The sequence below is a fragment of the Leuresthes tenuis genome, unplaced genomic scaffold (genome assembly GCF_036924035.1).
Source record: "Leuresthes tenuis unplaced genomic scaffold, fLeuTen1.0.hap1 SCAF_16, whole genome shotgun sequence".
Lineage (NCBI taxonomy): Eukaryota > Metazoa > Chordata > Actinopteri > Atheriniformes > Atherinopsidae > Leuresthes > Leuresthes tenuis.
Window position 1 is genome coordinate 13,852,571 of NW_027325370.1, and position 12,501 is coordinate 13,865,071.

The window sequence follows — 12,501 nt, forward strand, 5'->3', positions numbered from 1 at the left end:
CTTTCCAAGCTAGAATGCTGCCAATTCCCACTCTGCTGCATGTCTTGGTCCTGTCTAATACTCTTCTCAGAAAGAAGCGTCATCAGATATGTTCAGTAAAAATCTTTTTTTTGTTAAAGATTTTCATCGAAATCTATGTTTAAGTGTTTGATCTCTTACTGTACATCATGATAGAGTAACAGCTGGTGTTTATCACTCATCCTGCATCCTGTGTCCAAAGAAATGTTTTCTTTAATCTCAAAAGTAAGCAGAGCAGATCCAGAACGGTGGGCTGTTCTTGTTTAGGCTTTTAGAGTTGACCAGTGGGAACAGATTGAGTTATCGAGAAAAGGTGCTTCTGCAAATGGCACTCTGTTAGTGAACTGAAGTACGCCCATATGGAGGTTCCACAGGGTCGATAAACTTAGATATTAGACCTCACATATTGTTTTCTTTTTAAATCACTGATCACTGATTTACTCAGGAACTGCTTCAGTAAAAATGACAGAAGAAAACAAGGCTGTTGACCTTACGGGACCATCTTCAGGGTGTTTGCTTTATGCTGAAGTCATGAGTGAGTCTGTCAATTGTGACTAAAAGAAAAAAAGGCACTCAAGAAAATAAAAATAATTATTTTTTGCCATTTTTAACAATAAAATTCTGATTGAGATGAACTAAGTTGTTTTAGCCTGTTTTATGTCTTACCTGGTGTGTCCTCATATGGCTTTGGTGGTTTGACAGTCTCTGTGTTGCTGATACTGGACTTGGTGGTGCTCTTGGACTCTGGTGTGGTCACCACAGTGAACGTCCTTTGGGAGAGCCTGGTTGTGGTGCTTGTGGTTGTAGTCACGGTGGTTGTTGATGCCCTTGTGGACAGCGTTACATTGAGCTGCGCTTTGCCATCGTCATCAATGCTATCGGTCCCTGTGGGTCCCCAGTCAATAAATCCAGCCACTGTAGTAGTCCGGCCCTCCTGAGACTTGTCATAGCTGTCCCATTTGAGCTGCCTCCTTTCTCTAATTAATAACCTTCTGCTTGATAAAGCTGCTGGAGCTTCTGGTATTCCAAGCAAAGAATCACCTGTCTCTATTTGAGAATATCTCAACCGGCACTCCTGGCACATCGCGTGTCCTTTACGTGCTGGCTTCCGATAGTTTTGACCTTTGACTTTTGGTCCTATCCCTGCTCTGCTGTCTTGGGGTGGAGGGACAGGGCTGAGAAGCCGGCGGGCCAGTGGGTTCACTGTTCTCCAGTGAAGCTTGTTGGGCATATCCCAGAGGGGCTGCAGACGAGGTCGGGACCGAGGCACCGATTTTGGCGTCAGTTTGATCCCCAGACCCTGACTGAGGGGGCTGCACACAGAGAAGTCCAGAGTGAGGTGAGTCATGGCCAGCAGGATCCACACCCGGTGGCCAACACAGCTGCCGGGCCTCAAACCAGACGGACTGCAGAGAAAGCAGAGAGTTCAAATGAGACAAGACAAACAGTCTCCCACCCTCATGTTATTGACCTGTGGGAAATATCTGCATCTGTATTCATCATCCATTTGCACACTTGTCAAAGTTATACTCCACAACTTCTGAAACACCCACTCAATTAAGCGTTGCAATTAGTTTTTCAAAGTGCCTGTTGAACTGCAGTAGAAAGGTCAAGCACAAAGCAAATGTAGTAGAGCATGAAACTGATTCCTGTTTTGTGCTCTTTGCTCTGAGCTGTCATACGCAATAAGGACTTGTCCTCGATGTCAATGATTCATATCAATCCAGGGATGATTACACCAACATACAAGGTCAGGCCTGCTTGACCTGATCCTCATATTCTGCATTATCTCCCCCAGACACAAAGTCATCTGATTCTCAAAGGGCAATTTGATTATGCAGAGCAATGTTTAGGAGGGTATTTTGCGATAACAGCAGATGACACAACATGACGAGTATAGTGCAGGCATCTGCATTCATACACATAGTGCTTTCATGTGTTAAAAAGCAACAGATTGTCTTTGTTCCTGTATGAACTTCACTTCTAGTTGCGAGGTGCTAGACCGGCTGGTTATACAGGTCATAACCCAACAGTGGGTTTGTTTTTAATGACGACCTTCAGTGGGCCCCAGGACAAAACTACACATTGATTCCCGAGGAAGAAACCTCATTATGGGCTATCTATAATCTCTGCTGTCCTTCGCCAATTTAAGCCCACAAGGAAGGCTTGTTTGGGAAGCATCACAGAGGTGATGATAGATGGAAATGTGTGAATGGGTTCATCAAAATGTCAAAAGCATCACAAAGACATCCGTTGGTCATATAATTATCAAGGCTTGTTTGTCCGAGTCTATCATCCTGCTTGCGTCATCATGTGCTTTATTAAAAAAATTTAATTTAAAATGCATCGCTAACAGGTCGGTCTGGTACTGTTCGCTGTCGAAAAGTTCAGACAAAACATGTAATAGAGAAAAAAAAACTATTTGATGTTTAAAAACCATACTGTTTAGATTAGTTTGCATAATGAGGAAGCAAGCAGACCCGGCTCCACACTTTGCCATTTCTAAATTTAAAGGGAATCCAGTATATTACATGTAATGAATAAAATGATTTGACACTGTGAGTATTTTTGTTTTCCCAGTGTGGACACAAACACCAGAGTGACAAAAAGCCATGCTTTTACTACCTGCTGCTGCTCATCTGAGATGTGAGGAACCAGTGACTGAGCAATGATTTAGAACAGCCTTTTAATCGAGCCATAAATGGAGACTGATGTGATCACGAAAGAGCTGTGGCAAGGTCAGTGCATTATTGACAGCTAAAAATATGGGTGACAATTTGTCTTGCATGAATTTTGGCCCTGACCTCCGGCTGAGATCCTGGCACCTTCCCAGTCTGCCCTCAGTTTTCACTTTACGGCAAAATAAAGGCAATATCCGGCATGGTAAGCGCCTGTCACTCATCTCTGATAATATTATTTTACAACAGGAAAGGTGGAGCCGTAAAATATTTAACGGGGATGTTTGTTAAACAACAAGAAGATCACAACTAAATGCAACTGAGATGACTGCTGTTCATTGTTTGTGTAGAAGTGCTCCATGGATTAAATAGTTAATAGAGGTGCCCAGTAGATGGAATAGGCACAAACTTGAATGCCCACAAAAACTCCAAGGGGCTCTCTTTTAAAAAAAAAAATCTAAAATGTCTGTATATTCATGGCTTAATCATACTGAGGCGTCTCAGCTTACTGCAGCCTTCTTCAGGGAGTCAAACAGACTTAATGGATGTCCAAAGTCTTTTTCTAGTGGCTTTCCCACAATCTGTAATGGAATTTTCCACTGGGGGAAGTCCTCCCGTAGAAAACTCAAAGGATGCACGAGTACAAATACAACAGAGGATTTATTCATTATGGTCCACAGCAGTAGTAAAAAAAAAAGATAATTACCCTAATAACCTCAAAAAACAACACAAATAAATGCTACCAGGCAGTAAAAAGACTGTATTTGTGACTACACACATTACAGAGGCAGATAACTAACAGGTAATGGGTTTTTATTCAGAGTGACGCATTACTGAGGCCGATTTTGTTTTTCCTTTTTTTTTATGAACTACTGTTGATTCCCTTTCGAAGATGTCCTACCCTACAGGATAAATTATTCCACAGTCATATTCAGTCAAGCACCCAACACACAAGGTCGGGTCCACAACCAAACATTCCATTATACAAAGACCTTGGACTCCATAAAGTCTGTTCATCTTTCTGAAGAAGGCCAGTGCGCCGAAACGTGCCTCACAACAGTATGACTGTGCTGTGAAAACACAGAGAAGCCACACCCCAAAAATACAACCTCAGCCGTGCAACCTTTACACTTCAAAATACTCCTCATAAATAGATAATACATTGTTAGCGTCCTTCATATATTATTACATTGATTCCAACGCTGTGTTTTTAACTGACACATATCTTTCTGTAATTAGACATATGATGTATAAATAATGCTACTGAATAATGCAACTAGCTCAGATCCGATTCCACATAACAAGGATCTGCCCAAAGCCTGGTTTACAGGCTGGGGAGATGATTTCAGGCCATACAGATACATTTCAATCAAAATTCTGTTTTCAGTCTTGTTCATATAGCGCCAAATTACAACAAAGGTGATCTCAAGGCACCTCAAACTCAAGATACACTCCAATTGAAGCCAAGAGGATGTAAAACAAGTTTCTCTCAAAGGGATATCCCATCATTCTCATCTCCAATGCAGGAGCAGTAACTTGGCTGCAGACAAACCTCTTTTAAAAGAAAACTATTCAACTTGTACCATCTCGTGAGCCCGTGACAGGACAAAGAGTAGCCAATAGCAGATTGAGTCAATGGCAGTTGTAATCAGTAATTTACTAATTTCTCATGCATTCATCATTGTTATGTATAGTATTGTGTTGTTTAGAAATAGTGAATTAATGCTATTTACTTTAAATAAACATATTTATATATAAAGGTACAGCAAGGTAGCAATAAGCACTGTAAAAATCTTTGTAGGTGGCAAAACAAAAGGTATTTTATAGGCAAACTACCATCAGACTAAAGTACTGCCTTGATCTTGTTAAATGGAATACACACCACTGATGTGAGTCCAATCACAACAGCACACGTTACAGATGAAATAGCTTTGCAGCAAGAATTTCCTTAGAAGTGCAGTTTCATAATTTAACAACGACTAACACACTTCGGCATCCCTCATAATGAAAATATAATTTGGAAGTACACTGCACAGATGGCAGAAGAAGTGCAACATTCCCAGCGATGACAAACCAGATTGCTTTCTTGTGGGTCTGTGTGCCTGATGTCCTATTTCATCAGCACATGCTACATCATACTGTCACTGCTAACTTCAAAGTAAAGGTAAGCCCTGACTGTGGCTGGAAATCCCTTTAATGGAGCTTATGACGTCTCTTTATTCTGATCTTGTGAGTTAGATGGATTTCTTTTTCTTTCTTTTTTATTTTGAGAAAAATGTTTACATTGGTGGATGAAGACTTTATGTGCAAGTTTATTGATTGACTGGCTATATGCAATATTTGGGCAACCTTCGTGGAGAAAACTGTGAACTGAGACTTGCTGGAATGAATAGTTTAACCAAGAGGAACCGCAGGCTTCAACTCACAGATACGTCGGGAAAAATAAACTCGCATGTACACTCACTCTAAGAGTCTCTAGCAGCAAAGCACCCATTTCTGTGTATCTGCTGGTATCCCCTCATTGTGTTTTCTTGGACCTGTTGATCCAGCATTCACTCAGTGTGCAATCCGAACCACTCCAGTCTATCAAACTCATGCAATGAGGAATTTTAATAGAAAGCCGGTGATGTAACAGTATATGTAACATGTGATTTCAGAGCAATATATTTAGATTATGCTTCCTGGCCCAAATATGAAAGAGCAGTGGAGGAGGGTTCACCGAGCTTGAACTTCTCTCTCTTTTCTGTGCCAGTTTAAGCTGCACTATATTCAGTGAATCTACTTCCAACTTATGCTGCAGCTTCTCACAAAAGCCACCGCCAGAGTAGTTAGGATTAGTCCATGACAGACACACAAAATGAAAGCCATGATCTTCATGTTTGAGATCCACAGTCTGATGAACATAATCAGTTTCCCCGTCTTATCAAGACATCGCTGTCATACGATTCAGGGTCTGATTTATATGGCTAATTAGCATTTCACAGTAGGTCATAAATAAGTAACAAGATGTAATTAAAATCCACAATGCTGTTTGACAAACAAATCTGCAAAAAGAACTGACATGCACATCCGAAAACCAGGTCCAATCAAAATGGAGATAGTTTTTTGGTTGTTGATTTTCTAACAGTTTCCCACTGCTGCGCAAACAAAAAAACATCTCATTTGTTCAGAAGCCGACCAACTAGTTAGAGATAACCGAGTATCTATAAAACAAGCAAGCAAAGAAAATGTGATTATTCAACAATTCACTGCATATTAGCAACCTTTACCCGGCCTTAAAACTGGAGATCTCATATTGCTATTGTAATATCATCAGAAGACAAAAAAAAAAGAAGACTTGCTTTTCAAAGCGTATGAAAAACAATGTTATCAAAAGCTTGAACTAAGTGTGAGGATGATAAGTAACAAAAAGCCATTCTGACAATGTGTTGTGCTCTGAATGGTTGCTTTGCATTGGAGAATTTCTGCCCACGTGTCAGACGCTGACATGTGAAGTGGTCCACGCTGGTTTGCACTTTTGGACGATCGCTGGGTTGATGGCCTGTTGTTTTTCACATTTTAATGTTCTGTGACTTCAGCTGTTGCCTTAGTTCCGATGTTTCAGGCAGAGATGCTGAAGTTAGTTTTAATTACCTCAGTGGCAATAAAATTGCCGGGTCTGTCCAAACTGATGTTATTTGAATGTCAGATTTGTCATGGTGTTCCTCCTCTGCACACAGCAGCGATGCTCTGCACCAGCATGAACGTTATAAAATCCCACTTTCCTCACTGAATGAATGGAGATCAATAATTATGCTAATTGGCCCTGCCCACATGGCCCCAGAGCTCACATTGGCTTTCACTTCTTCCACTCTGACGTGTTGACTTTGTTTATGCTATGCTTTGTTTAGCACCTCTGATATCAGACTGATTCCCAAAAGTAGAAAACTAAATCATACAAGATCCCATAAAGTGGAAGTATTAGCAATGCATTCACTTTCTTAGAAAGTAAAGGTACTGCATGCCAACCAAGAGCTGCACGGAGTGAGCTCCCAGCTCAGGTGTAAATGTACCTCTCAGCTCCCAGCTGGTAGCTCATGAGTTCCAACTCCTCGGTAAGGAAAGTAGCTATTGGCTGGGAGAACCAAAAAGTGAGTAAAAAACACTCTAAATCAGCCAGCGGCAACTTCGCGCATGAACAATTAATTTGCAGCCTGGACGCGGAGGGGTGAACATCTCCTGCTATGACTGCAGCTGGGAGGGACAGCTGCTTCAGGACTGGGCAGCCTGTGAGTGCTTTGGGCCCACGGCAACACCGGTTGCTTGTTCAGAAGAGTTAGAACGATATGTGCTGTCAAGCCAGAGTCCTCAAAAGCCTCCAATAACACCAGAAAAAGTTGCTAAATTAGTTGGCTTTTTTTTTTAAAGAGTTGCTGGGGTGGGGGTTCCTGGCTGAGCACTTAACTTTGAGATTCTGGCTAATTTGGACACTTAACTTAACTTGCTCTCAGGTTTCCAGCTGAATGTTTGGGAGAGCTAATAGCTTAGGAGAAGCTAGTAGGTTGCCAGCTTCTCATTTCATTGGTTCCTTGTGGCACATGCAACTTGTCTGTTTGGCCCAACTCTGCATATAGCCAGGATTGGTTCTTTGTAAGCAAATGTCTGCACTCACCTTTCTGAAGTTGTAGGTGTTGCTCTGAAGATTGAAAACATAGATCCTCAGCCATATCATTGACCGCTGATTTTGCTCACGTTACGCCTTGTTATACACAAACAGCACCTTATAGAGATGTTAAAAATAAATACATCATTTAACAGAGGGGTTAAAAGTCCACTTCTTCTAATTCTGTTTGGTCCAACCATCATTCATAAAACCAGATCCTCAGTTAATATTTTGCTTTAAAAATAAGTGCTCTTTCTTTCTGCCATTAATCATTTAATTAAACATTTTAGCTAGAACAATATTTTCTGCAAACAATATTTTTCAGTACTTTCAAATACTTGTTAAATTAAAGTCAACATTGGCACCATAATAAACTGAATACTTGCATTTAATATTGATCATATGAGCCCCTCTAAATATATAATCTAACTGAACACCATGTGATCATTTTTGTGCCAGTTTCGATCACATCACTGAGGAGGAAACTCTTCACATTCTAAAGACTTGAAACAAGTCCATCGTCCTCAAAAAAAAAAAAAAAAAGGGCGAGTAATGCCCAGTGCCGGATGCTTCTTCTCACCCTCCAGAAATGATCAAAGTGGTTGAGTGCTCTGCCGGCTATAATGCGCCGCGGTTCTGCAAACCATTTGCCAGTTGGTCACATAAGCAACGGCAAGGGCAAGATACCTGTGATCCCTGTGAATGAGGCAAACTTTAAAGGCCTTTTCAGAGGATTTTTTAAAAAGCTTCACGGAGCTTCAATGTTAAAGTAACCCAAAGTCAGTCTTCGCAAAAAAAAAGTGCCAGAACAGTTTGAAATATACACTGAAGGAGCACATCACAAAGACCAGTTTTCAAAAAGCCTGAATTTAGAGCTCAACCGCCTCCTCCACGTGTACACAAGTAATTGCCATGAGAGTACACGAGCCTAATGAAGGATTATCTGACTCTTTGAACTGATCCTTTGCACGTTGGACAGAGTAAAACAGAACTATTACCTCTGCAGCTAATCAGATATTGCAGCTAATTATTGTCTCTGCACTGTTTCCCTGGCCCACTTCTTGTGTCATCATCACGCTGTGATCACTTGTGCAAAGTAGGTCTTAATTAGAATTTGTTGGGACTTTGCAGAAGTGAGACCTCAGCAGATGGGTTTCCCACCTGAGGGAGGTGAAAAAGGCATGCCTTCTTCATCCCTCTCATCTTCAGTCCCCAGGCTGCCATCAACAGAAATTTTATCAGCGCGCCCTCAACAGCCCTGCCACTGAGTACACATCATTTTCGAGCCAATGAAAGGGGCTTTGTTTGATGGTGACTTCACTTCTGCTGAAAAGGACGGTACGATGGCAGATGCTATCTGCCAGGCAGTGTTTAGACTGACTCAATGGTTTGCTTTAAAAAAAATATATATATCTCAGTGGGGGTTTTCCTTCTTCTGCAAAGGTGCTGCTATTCAAGCCTTGTGTTAACGATTTCAGAGTACAAAAAGTAACCATTTATTCAGGGTAGGACCAGCAATTGATGAAGTATTTACAGGCTGAACTATGGTATCCACGTCTCTCCCACTCGCTTCTAAAAAGAGCCGTTGGAAGAAAAAAAAATTCACTGGGGAAAGGTTTACCAGCTACAGGTCATGAAGTTTCAGGCTGCAGTGGGTGGTTTTCTCTTGACGGTCCAAACGGGCGCAGCGAGAGGTTAAAATGAGACTTTGTGAGCACACTGTGGAGGACTGCATCGCAAAAAAAAAACAAACCTTTGTTTCAACTGACTTGATGTTTTCTGTTTACTCCAACATTTCATCCGTTGGAGTTTTTCCTTCAGGAAGACGAGCAGATGCATCACTTTTCTGGAATTCTTTTAATAAAAACATAATAAATGACACATGTTAATAAAAAATGTGTTTCTTTGGAAATGTTACATTGTAATCTAAGACTAGTAGTTCATATTTGACCAGTTTTTCAGTAATATCTATGCTTAAAGATTCAGATTTATATATACATATATATATATATATATATATATACACAATGAACAAAGTGAATATGAAGCATGGTCATTGAAGGTGTTTTTGCAAATCTAATTAAAAAATTTTTTTTAAAAGCAACTGAAACCCTTAATTCAGTACTTTGTAGAAGTCCCTTACTTAAAGTCTTCTTGGGTAAGTCTCTGCAGGCTCTGCTAACCTGAATTTTGGGCTATTTATCACACTCTTCCAGGCAGGTCCTGTCCAGCCTCATTAGATTTAAAGCAGCACCAGAGACGTTTTTAACCTTATATGCTTTTGACTTATTTTGAAGTAGACTAGCCTTTGTTATGCACCTTCCCAGCCTGGAAACTACCCTGGCGCACCCAGAGGCTGAGCTACCGCACTTCAGAACTTTAGGTTTCTGCCCAGCATGGCACTTTAGCTTTACGGTACCACTAAAGTTTAAAAAAAGGGGAAAAAAGAAAGACACTGTCGCAATTGTACTTATCCACAGAGATATTTTTACTAAAGCCCGTGACGGTCTGCTCATGTTAACATCTATTCATTCTATTTCTGTGCTGCAGAGTCGAGGCAGACCTCAGAATGATTTAGACATCCCGGGTCCCTTCCTCCTATAAAACACCGCCTGTCCACAGTCAACGGGGCTCTTCTCTCCTGAGCCTCTTTGTTTCGTTTTACAGTCTGTGAGCAAATAAAATACAATGTTCATAGTTTCTTTGATATTGTGTCCACAATCAGATAACTTTAAACCTGATATTCAACGCCTCCTTGTATTAGATGTTATTTATAGCCAAAACGTCTGAAAAGCACGGAGCCGTCATGGCTTTTCTCAAAAGCCTTCAGAGGATTTTTGGATTATGTCCTCTTTTAAAGTCGAACACTTTGAGACCACTATTAAGTAGCTCCAGTGGCCATGCTGTTATAGCTTGACCACGGTTTAAGATTATGAATTGAGAATAAACCCAAGACAGTAAGATGCTGGTGAAAGCTCATACTTTGTGTTTCCATCCTTTCCATATTCCCCAATTCTGCCAGCCCCAAGCATACTACGCCTCTGCTGGGGAAAAGACGCTTAAAATAGAGATGGAAGGACATGGAGTATGCATTTGCATTACCCTAAGAGAGTGACAGAGACAGAGGAAGAAAAGAGACAACAGCAAAGGAGCTGCATGGTAGTCTCAGCCCTCTGGGGGATAAAAACTCCAACACCCAGGCCGAGGAAGAAGGACACGTCTCCTTACAGATGACTGTGGGGGCAGGAGTGCTCACAGGAGTGCACGTTAGATCCCACCAGCAAAAACAAGAGCCACTAACTGCTTCACCAAATTACAATGATGGCAAATAAATAGTATACATCTCTATGTACTTCCATGTCTGCCAAAAAGTCTAGAAGCTAAAATGTAAATGAAGACAGAATCCATTAACTGGAAAAACACTGAACTGCCTGTGACAGATGTATAAAAGAAAAACAGCTGACACAGCCTTTAACAATGAATTAACTGTCGACACATCTGATTAGTAAGATGTTTTTTTGTATAAAGAGAGAGTTCCAGACAGTCATTCAGAAATAAAGGCTACATTGGCAAATAATTCAAGAAGTTTCTCGACTTAAACAGAAGTTTGAGTGAAATAAAAAAAACATCAAAACAACCGTCTAATTTCAGCAAAAAAGACCAGCGATGAGGCATTTTACATGTAAAATCCACTCAGACCGATCGAGGCTTTAATGAATGGATGCTATTGCTTTGGTTAATGAGAAGCGCAGACAGGTTTCTAACCTAATACGATGTCATTGCTAAGCCCAGAAAATCATTTCCATCTCTCAGGGAACTGTCCGTCTCTATTCAAAGTAAGGAAACACGACCTTCTGCTTCAGTGTTTGCTTAGCTAAGACTGATGAGTAAATCGTACAGAAATGCTATCATACACTGAATACACTAAGATAACAAACCTAAGCTTTCATTAATCGGGGGGGTTCATGCAATATTAACATCACTTTAAGATTACAGGTCCGTGAAGTCTTATGGCACTAAGATTCTGCTTAATCTACCAAAAGACTGAACTCTGACCTCAAAAATTATTCTGACTCCTTTGAGTTTAGTGAGATGAAACTGTTCTTTTTTTCCTTTGACCGCGGCGTATTGGGAAAACGAGGGCACGATAACACTCCTCCTTTGCTGTTCTCAGTTCCATTAATTCCACCATGTAGCTTTAAAAGACTCTGACCCAGAATGATCACTGTTCACTGAGAAGGGGTCAGCGAAGATGTCCTGTAAAGCCGAGACAGCCTCGAGTAGGGAAGCTCTAAACAACAGAATTTAATAAGTGCTCTCTGTGAAACCGGGGAACAACAGGGACGTATTCCACACGCCATCAAAGTAACCTCACAGCTGACGATGCTTTCAAGTGACCATTTATTCTGCAGATAGATAGAAATAACACAACCAGTAATCATTTCTAATTATGTGGTGATGCATGTTTCCTGTTCACTTTATTTTCTCATAATGTTTCAGTAGTTGCACGCAGAAACTATTGTGTTTTTTTGGAGTTTAAAAAAAAAATTGAATAACTTGCATACAGATGCAGATTAACTGGTCAGAACTACCAGAACTGAGTAGGACCAAAAGTTGTTAAAAAGAGTTAAAAAGTAGTTTTTTCTAGTGTTTCCACTGCCTGTAATACGGAGGTAATAAGATGCTCAATCAGATCCTACCCCGTAGATTACTCCATCCTAAATCTTCAAGAGACACAGCAGGGGGGCTTTCATCACTGCCGGTTATTGACATCAGTTTTATGTACCAGGGACTTTAAACACAGCTGTCTACCAGCAGCAGAATCTCACATCAGCAGCAGAATAACAAAGGAGAGGATGAATGCTTCCATTAAATGGGAGCCAATTAAATGTAAAACGATGCATTTTTTAAATACCATTATTAAGTCATTGCCTATGGCTTAATGTACTCGCCACCATTTACATTTCTGGAAACATAGCGGAGCTCCCACAACCACACTTGTGTACTGGAGGGCTGTGCAGTAATGCCTGTGAGAGAAACCCTTTTTGGAGTTTGTCTGCTAAATCACAGGACCAGCACAACTTGGGAACATATTTTCTAAAAGAAGTGGACATTACGAGAGTAGCAGTGAGTGGAAGTGCCAGAGGTGAAAAGGAAAACTTC

General features: G+C 40.8%; 1 protein-coding gene across 1 annotated transcript in view; it reads right to left on the minus strand.

The window, feature by feature from the left end:
* ajap1 (adherens junctions associated protein 1) overlaps window positions 1-12,501 on the minus strand; it is a 44,635-nt gene that overhangs the window by 17,189 nt on the left and 14,945 nt on the right. The window contains exon 2 of the mRNA XM_072367839.1: window positions 685-1,424. Coding sequence (XP_072223940.1) covers window positions 685-1,424 — 740 coding nt within the window. The remainder of the gene's footprint in view (window positions 1-684; window positions 1,425-12,501) is intronic.